At 41.5% G+C, this 18892-nt stretch overlaps 1 protein-coding gene across 5 annotated transcripts in view; it reads left to right on the top strand.

Annotated features, from left to right (window-relative positions):
* ARHGEF12 (Rho guanine nucleotide exchange factor 12) overlaps nt 1–14134 on the top strand; it is a 76756-nt gene extending 62622 nt beyond the window's left edge. For all 5 annotated transcript variants that reach the window (XM_074927641.1, XM_074927643.1, XM_074927646.1 and 2 more), the window contains 12 exons: nt 2489–2589; nt 2834–2911; nt 4421–4496; nt 4908–5075; nt 5567–5654; nt 6596–6685; nt 6843–6919; nt 7301–7528; nt 9406–9891; nt 11523–11836; nt 12575–12647; nt 13274–14134. In XM_074927641.1, the coding sequence (XP_074783742.1) occupies nt 2489–2589; nt 2834–2911; nt 4421–4496; nt 4908–5075; nt 5567–5654; nt 6596–6685; nt 6843–6919; nt 7301–7528; nt 9406–9891; nt 11523–11836; nt 12575–12647; nt 13274–13284 (1790 nt within the window). In that variant the 3' untranslated portion in view covers nt 13285–14134. The remainder of the gene's footprint in view (nt 1–2488; nt 2590–2833; nt 2912–4420; nt 4497–4907; nt 5076–5566; nt 5655–6595; nt 6686–6842; nt 6920–7300; nt 7529–9405; nt 9892–11522; nt 11837–12574; nt 12648–13273) is intronic.
* The last annotated feature ends 4758 nt before the right edge of the window (nt 14135–18892 follow it).

The raw sequence follows: 18892 nt of genomic DNA on the forward strand, positions 1-18892 counted from the left end.
AGTTTGATTTTAGGGGTCGCTGTCTGTTTTTGTTGTGACCTTGCTGCTGCCTTCTGCGCAGGAGGGCAGCTGAAAGGAAATTCAATGAGAAATAAGTGAATGACAGTCTGCCTTGGGTTGTGGTGTATGTAGGGTGCAGCATCATCATCTAAATGTAGTTTTAAACAGTTGGGGAAGGGGAATGCTAAAGTTTTGAAGATAAACCAAACCACTCTGCGTATGAAAGTTACTGGCAAAACAACTAGATTTGCTATTCCTTTTTGAAGGAGGAAACCAGATATTCCTGACTGTCTCCTCTCCACCCTCCACTTCCTGGCCTGTTTCTTAATTTTACACTGACTGTTAACTGTTGTAAATGCTTTTTAATGGTTATGACAACCAAATGGAAGTGAAGAAGGTATTTTCTCTGCACCCTTGTATTTCTGATGGTATAAGAGTATGTGATAACGTCAGTAGCTGGAATTAGATTCAGAAGAAAAAGAAACAGAGGAAAAAGCAGGTATTGTGTTACTCTTCCTTATTACATCCTCTTAGCAACCAAGTCTTTAGGAACTTACTGAGAGACAAGTTGCATTTCTGCTATTGTTTTGAATAGTCATTAACATGCCTGTTCTTTCTGTAATTTTCTAGATATATTTAACTCATTTCTACAATCTTAAAGAAGGAAATAACTAGAAATAATTCAATCGCTAAAGATGATACTCTGTTTCATTAAATTGGTTTTCAGTAATAAATATGCTCTGATAAACATACCTTTTTCTTGAACTCAGAACATTAAGATAGCTAAATCAAACTGCTAAGAGAAGACACTTTTAAATGAATTCCAATTTCTATGTAGATGCATTTTAGAGAGAAAAAGAATAAGATCTTCAATAAAATAAATCCTTAATCATCCACTGCTAACATAAAAGTGTGAAAAATGAAGAATCTAATCAAACCTATCAAGTTATTCCATTGCTTAAACAAGCTTGGATAGACACAGGGCATACTTCTGAGCAAGGAAGAAAAAAAAAAAAGGAAAGTGTTATAGAATCTAAGCAAAAATCATGTAGTGTTAAGGCCTATGGCAAATCAACATGTTTCTTTAAGAAGAGAACAAAAAGCAGATAACACAGAACAAATTGATTTTTTTTTTAAGGTCAAGGTTTTCTTGTTACTGACCAAGAGTATTTGTGTTTTGGTTTTGTGGGGGTTTTGGTTTTGTGTTTTTTTTTTTTTTAATCAGTTCTTGGTACTATTTTTCAAAATTCCCAATATCTGGGAAAAATGTGCAGTCTGACCTACACCCCTAAAGTCTCATACAAAACAAGCTTCGTATAAAAATCTTGAATGTTATCAGTGTAACGTCAGCTAAGAATTTGAAGCTGATTGAACTTGGGAAAAAATACTTTCCTACACGTTAGACACCGACAGAATCTCAATGTAGCCTTCCATCCTCATCTGTTGAATCTCTAAAGCACTGCAGAACGTTTTCAAGTTCTTGCAGAGGGCGGAGTTTAGCTAGGGTGGTGTACACTGAAAGGTATTTCCAGCATAGAAGGCAAAAATATGATTAATAATACCACAGAACGACTTCAGGTTTACTAGCGGATACCTGCTGCAGTGTCATTTCAGTACTCATAAAAAATATACTGCCTTTACAAGTTCACTCTAATCATCATTAGGAAAGCATGCGGTACTCCATTATCCTTGATGTACTTGTTTGTTTGCCTGTTAACTAAATTCTTAATGTAGCTTCTGGTAGTGAGAATTGATGGGGTTCGCCTGTGTCTGCATGGTAAGTGACATTGGCTGGAAGGATAAATCGTTTGCTCTTGCTGTAAAGGGACACTGTTTTTATAATCATGCTGCATGAATGTAGTCAGAGATACTTTTTTTTCTTTTTATTTTAACTTTTCTATTTATTTTAACTTTTTTAATTAAAGTTAAAATAAATACAGGCTATCTGGATGGAAAAAGTTATTACGTAACAAGGGGTTTTTTTGATATTTTGTGTTATGTTTCTTTCTCTGTTTCTCTCTCTTCCATAAAATAAATAAAAAAGGATTGGGAGAAATGCAGAAGCCAAGAGTCAGTTGCCAAATCCTGGGACTTTGTGTAACTGGATCTGTGTGATTTTAAATATCTACCCCAAGACTCTCTTTGTACCATGGTGGAGTCTTGTTAAACTTTTTAGATTTCTCAGAATACTTCTCGGATTTATGTTTGTGGAGTGAATAGTTGTCACTCAGACTAGAGAGAGTAGGAAGTGCCATCCTGTGTATGGTGATCGTCAGAGGCCAGTGTCTTTTGCAGGGCAGAATGAAGTATCTGCTGTCACAAATCTATTTTTGCTATTTCACCTTTGAAATGCAGTGTTTTTGTTGGTAGGCTATTCTGTGGATTTGAGTTCTCTTTCTCAAACTTGAAGGCAGCGAACTGCACCGGATTTCTGGCTTTTTTCAGCCTTTATTGGAAAGCACAATTACATTTCCTTTTCCTCTTGCAGAACTGCCTGAAGAGAAGGAGAAAGTGAAGAAAGCAGCAGATCATTGTCGTCAGATCCTTAACCACGTGAACCAGGCTGTCAAAGAGTCTGAGAACAAGCAGGTAGGAGGCTAATGGAGTGAGTGGCAAGGGTTGGGGAGAAGAGAGTTGAAGTGCAACAAGCTGTTTAAGACACCTAGAGTCTCTGTACCGTATTGTGCTTAAAGATGTTTTGAGGCATGAGTATTCCTGTGAGAGGAGGAATCCCGGGTGTTTGGGAATGTGTGGAAATACTCATGACTGCCTGCAGTCATGACACTAGTGAGTTTGCTAATCACATTGACCACCTTAATTGCATTTTCTGTAGCATTTGGAAGATTATCAGCGTCGTCTCGACCTGTCCTACTTGAAGCAGTCTGAGGATCCCATGATGGATGAGTTCAGGGTGAGTGACAGCATGATAGCAAGCTCTGTGTAAATCATGACTCTAACCCTGTTGTTCAGTTTGCAGCTCTTCCTGCTGCAGTCTTCTGACATGCAACCAAATGGTCTTTGGAGAGAAATATTTCTGTACAAAAATTTAAAACAATTAGTCTCAGAAATTTGAGGTTTGTTACCTTCCTGAAGATCTCTGTGGGTGTAACAACGTGGTTCTGCACATAGTAGTGTTGATGAAGCTTGTGAGCTCTGTGAAACAAATCTTAATGGGCTGCAAGCTAATGCACTGTATCACATAGGAGATATCTGGTGGATGATAAGTCTTATTATGGAAATATATCTCGTATGATCTCATGTCTTAATTGTGCTGTTGGAACTGGGGAGGTCTCAGACAGCGATGAGATGTAGCAATGAAGTTGGCTTTAAAAGAAGAGCTTGTACGCAGGCTGAGTTGTGTAGGAGATCCACAGGTATAGCCAAAGTCTTAAGTCCAGTACTGTGTTTCATGGCCCCTGTAAATTGTGAAGCTGGTTACTTGCTGTTAATTGGAACGGACAGCACTGCATCCTTGGAGCAGGACTAACTCCAGGAAATGTTCATGTTTCAAGTGAATGATACACACCTATAGGCCCTTGCAACTTGAAACAATATTTTTCTTTCTCCCATGTTCCAAATAGGTACCTTCTGCACAAGGACTCATCCCCCTTTGCTCCTGCATCTTTTCCTCATGAATTGGTACTTTATCCCCAGTTCTTAGTTTTTACCACTGTCTGTGCCTGTGTCTCGTATAGATTCTCTGTTGTTTATGTAGCACTCCCCTATCTTCCCCAAAGTCGGTGTGTATCCAAAAAAATTTTATATAAAGACTTTTCTATAAAACTGTGTCATGTATCCTTCCACAAATAAACTTGCAAGCATTTAGTTAGGAAATGGAGAACTTACTGGCAGTTATGAAATCTTGCTGTCATTGATTGTAGACTCTGAGACTTGGAAGGAATGACTTGTGAAAATTGTCACTTCTACTTGCCTGCAGATCTAAATGTCACAGTCACTGAAATGACTGAAGAATCCATTGACATTATGAAGTCCATCAGATCACTGGAATGATTTGTATATCATTTGTAGGCACACTTGACTTGCAAATCAAGTGCTGAAGCATTAACCACTTGTAATACTAGAACTTAATCTGGGATATTGTTAAAACTCCTCCTAGAAATCAGATGACATCCTGATGCCTTAGTAGCTTGATTTAGTAGGAAAATTCTCCACCCTGTGACCTCTGGCATCTGTAAAAGAGCAGTGGAAGAGCAATAACAAACACCTCTCACAAGATTTTGGTTTACAAGCATACCTTACTCCTGCTCCATGGTTTTTTTTCCAGACTGGGTTTAGCTGCTCTTCTCCAAAATGGAGTGCCTATCCCAGCGTTCTCTCTGATATTCCTGTGCTTTAACCATTACTTGCTTCCAGGAAAATTTCATAGTGCTACTTTTTTTTTTGTTTCCCCTGGTGACAGAACTTGGATCTAACAAAGAGAAAAATGCTTCATGAAGGACCCCTAACTTGGAAGGTTAACCGTGACAAAACTATCGGTGAGTCCGGTTCCATCAACTGACTTAGTTGGGTTTGTGTGTGTTTGCTGAGAAGGAGAGAAAGAAGAAGCATTTCTGCAGTTTCCCATTATGATTCTTACTGCCACCTATAATAATGCCTGTGTGTTTTCTCAGAGCTGATTAGATTATTCTTGTCAATTCTGAAATGTGCTGGAGTATCATTAAGGCTGTGCAGGGACACAGCAGTCAGTCATGAGAAGATCCAGTTCCATCTGTAGCTTTCTGCTGTAGTTTTGATGAGGAAGATTTGCAAGCTTTGCCTAGAATGGCACAGCACTGATTACTGCCTCTGCATGAGTAATCAAAAATGCAGCCTTTTTCTTTCTGCATGGGTGTGATACAAAACTATGAATCTTTAACTCATTCTGGGTTCTTTTGCACTTTGTGCAGATCTCTACACTCTGCTTCTGGAGGACATTCTGGTGCTGTTGCAGAAACAAGATGATAAACTGGTACTGAAGTGTCACAGTAAAATCTTGGCATCGACAGCTGACAGTAAACACACCTTCAGTCCTATCATCAAATTGAACACCGTTCTGGTTCGTCAGGTGGCAACAGGTCGGTGTAACCAACTGAGAAAGCAAAAGAGGAAGCCAAAACTGAAGATTAGATCAGTGGAGGATAGATGTTTTTGTCTAGAGTTCCAGAGTAGAACATGGAAAACTGCGTGGGCTTAATTCTTGGTTGTCCAACATCTTGCTTTGTATGAGCTGTTTAACTTCTTTGCATCAGTAATAGGCATGGCTTGAGTTTTAAATAGACTTCCAAATTAAAGTACTCTGATTGTGTTAGATGAAATGCACTCTAGAAATTAAAAAAGGGAGAAGAGGAGAAATAAATCTGGTTCACAATTGTTCGGGCAGTAATGGCTCTTTCAGGACTAAATTTCCTAGATAAGGGAAGGATCAATGTATGTTATAGCTTTGGAGGGTTATCTCATGGACTCTTTCTTTGCTTCGGGTTGGGGTTATGCCCAGTTTTAGGAATTTTCAGAAAGCTGTGTGAGACGAGGCATCGAGTTAAATTCTTTCCTCCCTGTGTCGCTTCAGATAACAAAGCTTTCTTCGTCATCTCCATGTCAGAAAATGGTGCTCATATTTATGAACTGGTGGCACAGACTGTTTCGGAAAAGAATGTGTAAGTAATTGGCTCAGCTCCATCTGCTGCTTGAGTTGTACTTGAGAGATCTTTTACATCAGCTTGCCTGTAGTAACTGTGCAGGTGTCCATGAATTACCTGAGTTCCTTCCCTAAGCTTACCTGAAAACATAGCTGTGTTGGCCTACATAGGAAGTATTCAAGGGCAGTCTCTCCCAGCTTATAAAAAGCAGGGGGAGGGTGTATGCACGTCTGTTAGGGAGCATGTGTGTGTATATATATACACATATATATATTAAAAACCACCCCATGTGTACACTCAATGCTTTTCTTGTTGTTGCTTGCCATCTGGCTCACACCAGACCCTTTTCTGACCTCAGAAATGCTTTGATTTACCCTTGTGATTCTGGTCTTATGTGACTAACTTGCCAGATAAGTAACTGATAATCCTGCACCTTTGTGCGGAGCTGGTTACCTTCACGGGTTTTGATATGAGCATCGTACACGCCCCAATGCAGGAATTTTGATTCCCTAGCAAAATGCTGTTTTTCCTCTTTGGTAGAAATGCTTTTCTTCTCAGATGTAAGCAGGGCATAGAATTAATTGTATGATACATTGCAACTGTTCTAGTGTGTCATATATGAAACCCTTCAGTAATAAGTGAAATGTTACTTAATGCTCTCGTATATATTTATATATGAAATAACTGCCTCACCTGACAAATCCTGTTAAGATGCTGTCATTAGTTTTCTTCTGCTGAAGAATATCCTGGTGAAATGAGCATTTTGCTGTGGTGCTTCGCTTTTGGCTGCAAGATATTACTGAAGGAATTGAATGTAACAGCGTTTTTTTTTTTTAAAAGAAGATATTTCTGTTGAAAAAAAGCAGTGATAATATTAGCTGGATTTAAGAGATGTTAAATATAGAAGTATTTGTTATGTTTCACATCTTGCCTGTTTTTATTTGATGTTTCTACTGCAGATGGCAGGACCTTATAGCTCAGATGGCAGGAACTGTAAAAATGGGGAGTACCAGAAGAGTGATTCCATTACCACAGTCAGGACCTGGCGAGTAAGTAAAAATAGCTGGAGGAAGAAGGGCTGGGTTTTTGTTATTTTTTTCTAGTAGCCCTTCTTCTGTGCAAAGGTTGCCAGCCAAAGCATGGATTCTCATCCAGTGATTCAGACAGATTGACTGAAGGGATGTGTTCATTCTTTCCTCCCTGCAGAGAAGAGCGTGAAGAAGAGGAGCAGCAGAAGCTCAAAGAGCAGCATGACATTCCTGCCAATAGTCTACAAAGTCCAGGTAAAACAGTGGTCCAGGTAAATGGTGTCAGTGGATCTGCTGCATGGAGTGCAGATGTGCCAAGCCATATTCCTTGTGCCTTGGGGATCTTTTGGTAGCTTTGACATTTCTCTGGAAAGGAACAATTTCTTTACAAGTCCCGTAGAGAAGGTGATACTGAACCTCTTGGAAACGTACCTCTTACTATTTCCATCTGTTGTATAAATTGCTGGGAAGGGTCCTTTTTTCCCCTGGAAAAAATTGGCCTTTTACCAATCCCGTGCTGAAGAACTGTATTTTTTTTGTATTCTCAGAGATTTCTACATGAAGCAGAATTTTCTGCAGTTTATTATCCTATTTGACATAGTTGTTTAACCTGAATGTATGTTTTCTGTTTACTAGATAAAGACTTGGGCCTTGAATCTCCCTTAATACTGAATGCTCAGTCATCTTCGCCCATCATGTCTGAAAAGTCCAAGGTGGAAAGTCTTCTTGTGTCAGAAAGAAGGTTTGATAAAGTGCAGCAGGCAGACCTGACACTTAAAGATTCTCCTGCGTGCTACGAACACACAACCACCAGTTTACCTTCGGTATCAGAAGGGCAGTGGGCGCTGGATGCATTAAGGAACTGTAAGTATCTGTGGGCAGTGGCTGATGGGGTGTGATTTGGAGATGAAAGTTGTTAGGTCAACCATCTAAATCAGTGAGCTAAAATAACATCGAAAGCCCATTTCTATTAAATACCGATTCTCTCTGTGCTGTGTGTCGCAGCATAACAAACCAAAATGGATCTTGACAGCAAGGAATTCTAAGTTCTGAACTCATATACTGGCCATTTCTTTAGCTTTAGGTATCTCACTGTTTTTTCTGTGGTTTTCCCATGTATGAAATGATGGTGATAATGAGATGTTCCTGTCCACGAAGTACTTTGATGGCAAAATTACATTGCAGAACTTTGTGCAGTGCTGTACGGTGCCACTGCTAGTCAGCGGTTTTTCAAAAGACAATGCAGTTAGCCTGGGGACATATTTTGAAAGCACTGAAGCGGAGTAGGAGAGGTTGCATGAGTGGCAGAATACGATTTTGCCTTTTTTTTTTTTTTTTTTTTTTTTGTAAAATCCTGCAAACGAGATTGGATGTATGTGATCTTGACAAAAATCTAGGTTTAGATTTTTCTGAGGACTTGGGAGGTGGTTGGATATAATTAGATCAACACTTGTGTGCGTTGGAAAGAAATTTTCCTGATGGACAGATTATTCTGTAAAATTGTTTACAGAAGATTTTTTTAATCACTTCCTCTGTTCTCTAGTATACCTCCTTTCAGAGGAAAAATGCAGGGCTGTGCAACCTACTTGATCAGATCTAGCTGTGCAATTCCTAAATATAACTTCCTAAAATTTGAATGAATTCATCAATCCATATATCTCTTCTTGGCAACTCTGAAAGGGACATGAAGTCTCTCAATTGTACTTGGAGGGAATAGTCTGGTTTTGCTTCTCTGTGGGTCATTTGCTTTTACCAAAATGCAGAGCATTCATATCCTTGGCTCAAATTCCCTCTTCCATCTCTCTCTCTCTCAATAATGACAGTTCTCTGCAATCTAGTAGTTTATCTTGGATCTTTTGATCCATTTATGCTTCTCCTTCTTATAGGATTCAGAGTCCTTTTCTAATTCTGAATGCTGTACTGGTACTTGTTTTCAGAGAGCAGGGATAAAATAATCTTAGTCTGTGGGGTGGGTAAAGACAGTATTAGTGAGCTGGCATCTCATGATCTATTAGTATTAGTGACCTGGCATCTCATGACTATTCAGAATTAAAAGAGCAGCCCACTACCAGCAGCAGTGGGTCACTCACATTTTGACAAGAGCCTTCCAATTAGATGAGTGACTGTTCTGTTGTATGAAATTACAGCTTTTCTTGGGTGTTACATGAGCATTATATGGTGAGAGTGAACAGTGTTCTTATGCTCTTGACAGTATCATATTTTTATTTTGAACAATGTGTCCTTATTATGAAGTGTTTGGTTGGGATAATTTGAGAACTAAAGGAATGTGGGTTGAAGTTCAAACAAGCATAAATTTGCATGAAATTTTAGACAAAATGTGCCTTCAATTTTTTTTTGATCTGTCATTTCAAAGTTGAGTGGAATATTCTCCATATGCTTGTTTCTCAGGTGGGAATCCCCTTATTACTGCCATAGTTTTTAGTTCATTTGGGGGCATGGGTATAACCTGGGCGCTCACCTGCACTCCAGCTCACTCGCTGGATAATCTCAGTAGGTGATTTCTTTGTTTTTCTTAAGCAAGCAAGTTCGGACTTGTACTGACACGTTTGCTCTTGCTGGTAAGGTAAAAATGTGGAGTAAGGCTTCGGACCTTACATGTTTATTTTTATCCCTGTTTTTCCTACCAAGAGCAATGAGAGGGCTGGCTGCCACGAGATACACCTTTTTTGAAAGTCAGGTTATGGTTTGTGAAGCCTTGTGAATGTTATCTCTACTTGCAGTGGGCTTGCTGAAACAATTGTTGGTACAGCAGCTTGGCTTTTCTGAGAAGGGGACCCTTGAAGACCGGCAGCGCTTTCCCAGGTTTAGGACCATTTCTCAAGAAGCCCAAACAGGGAGTGGAAATGAGCCTGGACTACAGCACTCTGACAATAACAAATTTCACCAGCCTGGAACAGAGAGAATGCTTCTGAGAACCGGAACTAATGAGTCCACAGCTAGTTATGGCCTCCGGACTTCGGCTGGCTCGCCAGCTTCAGGGGATGCCATGCAGCTGGTAGTGAGAGACCCCAGCTCAAGTAGTAACTTAGCAATAGATCACATGAGTATGAATCTGGAGATCTCCGCCACAGAGCTGGAAGGGGTGGGTGCTGATGACAGCGGGGAGCATTTTTTTGATGCTCGAGAAGTTCACAGTGATGAAAATCCATCTGAAAGTGAACTAATGGAAAGGAAGGAGGAAGAGGATGTGCAAATACGGATCTCAGGTGAGCGGATTTTATTCACTCGCTGAATGATAGTCTGACCAGACTCGTTATTAGAAACTTTCTCTCTTGCTTATGTGGTATAGGATATTTAAAGTTAACTCTCAGACCTTGACAGTCATTTTAGCCCTGAAGAGGGCTGTGCAAAGATCTGCCTAATGAAATCTCTGTTTATGAAAAGAGAAGCTGAAGTACTGTGGGGCTAATACACTGTGACAGACTCTTAATTATGGAGGCACAATGCAAGCTCTTGATTGCAGTTGCCACTGGACCACTTTATCTCTCGACTGACTGTTGGGACCCGTAGGGAAAACGTTTTCCCTGAAGGCAAAGCACTTCCTTAGCCCGTAGGCACAGAGCCCCCGTGACTCATGCTGTTTTGTAGATACTTGTGTTGGCTTCTCTTGATCAAGCTTCGGAAAAGAAGCAGTTGTAACTTTACACTGTAATTGTCTCCTGGGACCTTACCCCAGTCTGAAGCTTTTAATAGAAATAACAAAAATAATAAGCTTTTATTATTACTACGTACGGTATATTTGTCAGTTACCTGAGCAGCATCTCAAAGTACAGCTCTTCTAGTCTTCAAGAAGGCTGTAGAGCTGTTAACTCGGCAGAAAACTAGCTCTAAGGCAGCAGCTGTGAGCACTTCATGGGACTTTGTGCACTTTAGTCCTGTGGTTTTGATCAGCCGACATGGTGACACTGCACGAAATCTAACACGCGGGTGGAGGTTTCTCTCATGTACCTGTTGTTGTAGAACTAGCTACTAGCAGATAGATTCTGTATAACTCTTAGTCTTGAAATCTCTTATCCATAAATAAGCTTTTATTTAATAATTGGATTCTAACAAGGTGAATAAGCCAATTTGTGACTGTCTGAATGCTGCCTTCCAACTGCATATTGAAAATAATTTTTCTTTCCCTGAATTACTGAGACATTTTAAATTATTAAAACTGAGCCAACAACTTGAAGCATCTAATTTATTTGTCACCTCTTACGCTGTTTACTTTAACTGTGCAGGGACATCAAAATTATATTGACCTGTTTTTAGTCAATTCTGACTCCACATGCTAGATTCGCTGTAATACTGTACAGAAATTATTTAATATAATTCTATGCTAGGTGCAGGTTGTGAAAGCATTTCTGTCTATAATTGCTTTATTCTTTAACATATCATCATCAAGCTAAGTTTCACAAGCTGTATTTTAAAGCTAATTCATCTCAAAGCATCCCCAGTACTGCAGCTAGCCAGTGGAGGTTAGAAATGCAGCAGTGGGATTTGTCGGGTACCATTAGTATAAGTGCAGCTTTTTCAGACATTATCACAGAAACACAGGTTTTGGGAAAACAAGAAGGTAGGTGATTAGCTCATCTAATCATGTTATTCTCAAACTGCAGTCCAAAACCCAGCTGTGATCTCTGAAGCCCAATTCTGAACCAAACTAGTCTGGTCTAATATAATCACTATTCTGTGTAGTGTTCACAAATGCTTTTTCTTATCCATTTTAAAATGTCTCAGGGGATGGGCCTCTCACCACTTATCTTTCTTAAAGTCTGCTTAAACTGTCTACAGTTCAGTGGTTCTTGGTGATCATTGAGCTGGAGGTGTTCGTAAAAAGCTGTTCTCTTAACAGGAAATTATTTGATCCTTGATGGATATGGAACAGTGCAGGAGAGCTCCACAGATGAGGAGGTATCATCTCTGGTCCTCCAGTGCACCGCAGGTGGCCGCACCTCTTTGGACTCTGCGCCACAGCAGCCACTTTCCCCACGGGACACCCAGTCGGATGGAGGGAGCTCCCCGTTTGCTGAGGAGATGATGGCCTCACGCTGGGGGGGAGTGGAAGAGTCCTGCTCATTTGTAGCAAGCCCTCACTTCTCGATAGAGTCACGTGTGCGGATGATGCAGTATATTCAGAAGATAGAGGATGACCTTGAAAAGTTAAAGGTATAGTATGTCTCTATTTGCAGCTTAAGGGTTTTCATATTCCTTAGGTTTTGTCTTAGAAAAGAGCTTGAAAACAATTTTGAGCGGCAAGAAAGGCAGCCATGCGCTTTTTTGTTTTTGTCTTTGGCTGTTATCTCTGGAAGCTTTTGAAACAGAAACTTGGTGCTGTTGTGCTTGCATTAAATTACAAGAGGCAAGTCGTTCCCTCAGAGCTAGCAGGTGTGCATATTGCTTTGAATTTGGAGAGTTTTTTGATGGTGGATGGGACAAAACTGATGTAAACTGGCAACAGTGAAGTTTTGAAGGGGCTACTGGCCTAAGGAATTTGGATTTCCAACATAAAGAAACTTATCAAATCTGTTGCATATGGGTGCTAATGTCAAATGAAGGCGCTAAAGTTGCGGTAGAGCAACAACAAGGTTTTCAGCCTCACCTTATTCAAAATTATTTCTTGTATGTGATGTCTTGTATGTGTGAGAGATACCAACGTGTTAAGTCAGTAGCCAGCTTTTAATGTAACCGAAATCTGAAAAGAAAGTGGAATACTGCATGCAGATGGAAGGCCTGATGAAGATGCTGATAAAGGAGCTGAGATCCATCGTGGGTCACTGTGCAACTGGGTGATTCCAGCCCACTCACCTGTCGCGAAACCTCTCGTTTCCCAGTTGAAGCCCTCTTTGTTCACTTGGTAAACAGAGAAAGAGCCACGTGAGTTTTGGGGTTGTTTTTATTTTCTAGGAGGTTGAGGAAGACTACACCATTCTCCGACGCCAAGGGCTGGCTGGATCAGCCTCCACAGGAGAGCACTCAGGTACGCAACCAGACTGTCTGTAATTGGTAGCAGATACCAACGTTAGCTTCAGACACTAAACAAAAGAGCACAAAAGCAATTATTAATGTTTCTCACACAGACACAAAAGGTTTCACCTACATCAGCAGCTCTCTCAGGGCTGAGACCATGCTGATTCCAGGAAAGGTCAGTTGAATCCATTGAGACTCACACGTGCAGAGGAGCTTGTTCCTTCCTCTGAAAAGGTTGTTTGCAAGCTGTCTCTCCCCTACCTGCCAAAGACCTGCATCTCAGGATGTTACAACTTCTCTTTCAGAGAAGGCTAGATGGATTTAAAGTCCCAAAGGAAGATTTTTTGAATGTGTAAAATTATTACAGTCTGTCTTTTCTTCCTCTGGGGTGTCTCTGATGCTGCGTTAGGTGGCCTTAGGCATCCTGGAGATGTAATTGCTGGAATCACTAACAAAGGCCAGAAGGTTAAATGAGTGTGCTGTCTCTCATGTAACGCATTTTCTCTGCTAGTACTAGTGTTCAGAAATGTTGGGCATTCATCTGTCACTGCAGCCCCCTCTCTCACCACACTTGTAAAAAAAATTTTCTTGTTGTGTTTTTTTTGTTTTTGTTTTTTTTTCTTCCCCCTCCTTCAGACAAAAGCTAGTCGTGTTTTCAGGAGTGGCTGAAGATCGGATGAAGAGTATCAGGACACAGCACCCGCTGTCTTCCTTGTGGACTCTGAGACAAGAGGGTTTGGACCATCCAAACGTGAACCATACTCTAGCAAAGTGGGCATGGGGTGCTTTTCCTGTGGGGCATCTGCACTATCTTGTCAGTGAGGGAGTCTATGCTATTCTGCTCCTCTCCTTGCTACCAGAAATTCATTTTTTCAGAACAGAAAAACCAAACCAAATGTACAGAGCTTTGGGTGTAGGATATAAAAATGTATTTAGACATTTAAAAAAAAAAAAATCAATGTATTTATTTGACTTCATTCCGTGTATCAAAAGCACATTTTAATTTTTTTTTTAATCTGCCTTTTTTGTTCTATTTTAATTGGGTAGTGGCAGTTCTAGCCCTCTGCATGTAGTACACCCTTCCTGCTACTGCTCCTGAACCAAAGGTCAGGTCTGAGGGGAGAGGGTGTGCCTGTGTGCAAGTGTATCTTTACTTCACTGGACTGGACTCTGCACTCCCCGCTGGCAATCGAACTGCCACGCCAAGAGCTACTTATGAAGGTGTTAGGATGACTTGTGGCTGGAACTATCTGTATTCAGCAATTGCGTGGGAACTCTTCATGTCACCACACGTGTAACGAGAATTTCCCATGCACTAAATGGCCAGGCACTTGAGATGGGCAAATTTTCTTTTTCCCCTCTCCCATTAGGGGTCTCTTTTGTTGACATGCAAGATTAGACTGGGAGAGGAGGAAAGATAGGTTTAATTTTTTTCTTGACTTTGTTGGCTTTGATCATTGTCTCCTTTGTAAAGTGATAAAAATACTTGGACCTGCAGCACTTTTGTAACTCTTCTCTGGATCAAAAAGAAAAAAAAAAAAATGCAAACCCAGAAGTGTTTCAAAGATGTGGGGCAGATCTGCCCCTGATTCACTACTGAATGAATAAGGGCTGCCATTTGAGTTAGCCACAGGTACTGCTGATTATAGGGCCAGTAAGTTTTAGTACCTGAAAGTATGTCTTGCTGAGGGCTTGGGGTGGGGTTTGGGGGTTTTTCTGAGGGGTGGGGTTGGATTGGGTTGGGTTTTTTTTAGTTTTGGGTTTTGTTTTTGTTTTTTTTAAACTGATTTGTGCCAATGTGTTCTCACTGAACCAGAGATGTGCAAAACAAAGAAGGCTGAAACAGCGCTCTGGTACTTCCTTAGGCCTGTTCTGATGGATTTTGCTGTTGGAATACCCTCCAGTCTGGGGACAAGATGGTAAATACCAGGCTACCAGCAGAGCTAACACTGGACAGCCTAAGCTGTGCCTCTGCTCCAAAGCTGGTCCTAGGGCAGGCAGCTCCTGCTTGGCATGGGGTGGTTCAAGCTGTCGCTGGTATCGCAGACACTGAACAGGACTGCTAGTGGAAAGTGTGTAAGGCAGTCTCCTTTGCACCCTCTTCCCACGTTCTAAACTATTTAACAACCCCAAACCGAACAGCATGCTAAACCTGTAAATCCCATCAGCATGTCAGGACTGCTGTAGTGTTTTTTGCATCACTGCATGCATCATGAAGTGTAGAGACTCTGGTCAGCATAAAGATTATACTCCCTGCTCCTTTAAAACAACTGCTTTCTCTTTAGCTACTGGCAAGAAATCAGATCTGTTCTTTGTCTCCTCATGTAGGGAAAAAACAGTTCTTATTCTTCCCATTAGACATGTTGATGTAAAGATTGACATCAGAGGTGATTTGGGGCCTGATAGGGAAGTTGGAGCCATGAGCCCTTACAGAGTAGGGAGGAGTTTCTCTTGATTTAAGAGCCAATTGCACAAAGCATCATTTTTCACCAGCAGAGCATTACACTGCCAACACAAGCCAAAGTGTTCTCTTCCAGGCCAGCTGGAGCTTCCTCTTCCTTGGGACCCTCCAAGGCCTGCCCTGGTGCACCTCTATGAGTAAACTGTCAGTATTAGCCGAGCATTTCCGTTCTTAGTGGTGGGATCTCCCCTCCTCGCCTTCAGCCACATGGTTCCTTTGGTTAGAAACATCCAGACTTCCTCTGATAAGCCCCCAAACTAGAATGCTGCCTCATGCTGACGTGGCATCTTTTACCTGACCCTGCCAGAAACGAGAACCGAGCTATAGCCAGGCTTGGTGGTTAAGGCCCTTTCTCGCCCTCAATTCCCCTTCGTCAGTTGGCATGATGTTTTCCTGGGTCTACACACTCCAGAAACAGGAGCAGTTATTACGACCTCAGCTGTCTGAAAGCTTTCCAGCAGGCTTTCATGGGTGACTGAAAATCACCGCTGAACTCTGTTAGAGAGAGCTTGGTCTGGCTTTTCAAGAGGTTGCTGGAAGAGCAGCAAAGACAGGACCTGTGAAGGCCTGGTAGCTTAATACTCATTCCTTGTGGCTGAAGACAAAATCCTCGGTTCTCTGGTTTTCTCCAAGTTGCATGAATTTCAAGGTTCGTGGTGAGGAACATACTGCACGAGAAGCATATAGCTGTTCTGATGGGCCGTGGGGGAGCAACCTGTCCGTGCTGCCTTTGACTTCTTCACCTTTGTGTAAGCGTTTTGTAGCATCATTCACCGCTACGTTTTTTTTTCATCTCTAATAAGACGCAGCAGCAGTGAAAAAGCTGGGAATGGAGAGTATTTATGTTGCCGTGTCATCCTTACATTTCTGCCTCCAGAGGTGCCGGAGTGGAATTTTCCCCACCTGGGACATAATCCACTGGGAGGTCAGGTGTGGTTCTGTCCCTGTCACCTCTCAGGATGCGTAAGGGGAAACATCCCCACTTTGTGCCAGGCTAACGATGGTGGCAGAGAAGCCTTTCTGCTGGAGGAAACGGGCAGTCTCCAGAGCAGGAGACCACAGAGAGCTTTAAGGGATGTTAGAGAAGATCAACCCATTTGAACCCAGTTTTATGGGCGATATAAATGACACACGGTGTTCTGTCCTGTTTGTTTTTTGTTTCAGCTGACCTTATGCTCCATTGATCATCCTCACAACTGAGGCATTACTCCTCTAGAAAAATGATGGTGGGGTCAGGGATCCATTATCTTCTGGGAGCTGTAACCTGAAGTAACAGGGGGAATCCTTTTTCCTCTCTAGCACATCTACTGTACGGCAGACCTCAGGCCATGTCTCACTGTGTGGAAGGAGCTGGAGCTCAAATGCACTAGTCAGTATTCTCACTTGTTTTCCTCCCCTTTAAGCCATAAGATTACCTTTTTTTAAAAAAAAAATTGCAGTTTCCAGTGTAAGGAAGCATTTTAATTTGCTCTGGTTGGCGATTGATTGTACATTCCCTTACTCAAACTGGATAGCAGAGCAGGATAATGTTCTCTGGGTTTTTTTTTGCCCCAGCCCCTCCTCCCCAGTGTTTTGTGGTTGTTTTTTTTTCTTCCCCAAATACAAGATAAGCAAGGGTTTCAAGGTCAGATGGGTACTTTCTGGAAAGGGGAATTTCCTTCTCCTGTACAAGGGTAGAAGAGCAAACACTAAGCCAGCATTTGATCACTCTGGTTTCTTGAACATACCTGGTCTGTACGGACGGGAGATTTCTTTAACATCCTGTAGGTGAGATCAGAAGGAAGGATGAGGAATGTAAACCTCAAGAGCTAAGAAATCTAGATGAGTTTGGTCAGCTTTCGGACAGCACTGTGCGTGTTTCCAGTGTCTTGATAAAACTTATTAGAAGGGGGGTCTGATGCTTCAGCAGGTGACCCTTGATTATAATCTCAGTGCTTGATGGTATCTGGTATTGTTTTTTCCCCTCTGCTCCCCAGAGAAATCCCCTAATTCCCCCCGTCTCCCCCAAAGGTGCCAACTGACAAGCAGATGTACTGCAAAAGGGATACTGCAGCCAAAACACTGCTGTTTTATTTTGAATTAAGTCTTGTGGAGCTCTCTTCATACTAGAATATTTTTATTTTCTTTGTACAACATACAATCATGTACTCTTAACAGAGATTTACTTTAAAGAGAAGAAAAAAAATCTGGAAGTATTCTTTAAAAAAAAATACACAAAAATCTTTATTAATAATCCTGTATTTTTACTGATCATGTTTGAATGTCTAAAAAGACTTTATTGTTCTAATTATCCAGATGTATGTTTGTAAAATAGCTCTTTTATGACTTAGCTGATAAGGTTGTATGTTTCTGGAATTAAATATTGGTCACTTAAAAAAAAAAAAAAAATCTGTTTTCAGGATCTGGGAAATAGAAAATTTAAGCGTTTCAAATATCATTAAATAAGCTTAAAGGAAATAAGTTTTGTCTGCTGGATTTTTTGGGGGTGGTTTTGCTTTACTTGCCTGGAGCGTTTGGCAGGACAGACTGTCTAGATCAGCAAAGGAAGCTTTCATTTGTTACAAATGACCTTTCGGAATCTGTTGTTGCTGGTGCAAACATGGGACCCCCAGTTCTCCCAGTTAACACAGTTCTGATGGGTCAGTCTCATGGAGAGCGTGAGAGCCTCCTGCCCGCGGCAGGGGAGGTGCCCTCCTGCCCCCAGCTCTCCTGCTCAGGGTAAAAGGACCCTGTAGTTCGTGTGCCCAGTGTTCCCTCTCCTGCTCTGCTGTCTAAAACTAGTTTCAGGGGAAACGTTTGGGCCGCTTGAATAATTTTGATTCTAGTTGATGAGTTCACCCCAACCATCCATCTCTCATCCCTAACCTTGTGAGTAAACGCTGCAAGAAACGGGTGTTTCTGAACTCAGCAGTCTCTGCTTAAAAGAGCTTTTTCTAGCAGTGTATCTCATTTTGTGTGTCTTCTCCAAAGCTCAGTGCCCAACATGATCCTTTAAAAATAAAAAGCCACCCACAGGGGGGGGAAAAAAAAAAAATAAATGTACTGAATCTCAAGAGATTTTAATCAAGTCTTAAAAATTCCAACAATGAAAGCACCGGGTTCAGACTTTCACAGATGCTTACGTACCTTGACCAAATTTCTGCTGGTCAGAGCGAGTTAGTGAATAATTCTGAAATCGAATGTGCCTCCCGAGAGAACTGAAGTTCCAGATCGGTGAGTAATCCATGCTTCTGCACCCATCACGTTCTGGATTTGTACTCCTTTGCTCCTCCGTGTTGGCGCCAACAGCTGTAACGTAGCGGCGGTCTGGGTATGGTGTGTGCTGAGGATGGTGCTAAACCAGGGCAAAAGAAAGCTCGTGAAATAAAACAGCCGCAGAAGAGCGCTTGTTTGGGAGCTGCTTTTCAAAGGACGGTGGCGTTTGGTCCCTTGCCAGATGCAGTCTCTGTTGGACGGGGAAGAACATCCCTGTGCCTTCCTTTCAGTGTTGACCAGTAAGGAAGAATTAGCACAAAACACCTGCAGGAAAACAAACAAATCTGCCGCTTGCTCTGAGCTGCGAATGCAACTTCAAGGATGTTCCCCACGGTAAGTGATGCCTCGGTTGTATTTTGCACAGCTTGCAGTACACCTGTGGCCATTCGGTTTGTTTTTGCAATTGCCAGGTGCGATGTGGAAGTGGAATTTTGCCCTTTATGAGTGAGTTTCCAGGATATCCAACGAAATAAGTGGATTTTATTAACTTACACAAGCTTATTGTTAAAATGGAATCTGTTTTGATGGTTCGAAGCTGC

Source organism: Athene noctua, chromosome 26 (assembly GCF_965140245.1).
Source record: "Athene noctua chromosome 26, bAthNoc1.hap1.1, whole genome shotgun sequence".
Classification (NCBI taxonomy): domain Eukaryota; kingdom Metazoa; phylum Chordata; class Aves; order Strigiformes; family Strigidae; genus Athene; species Athene noctua.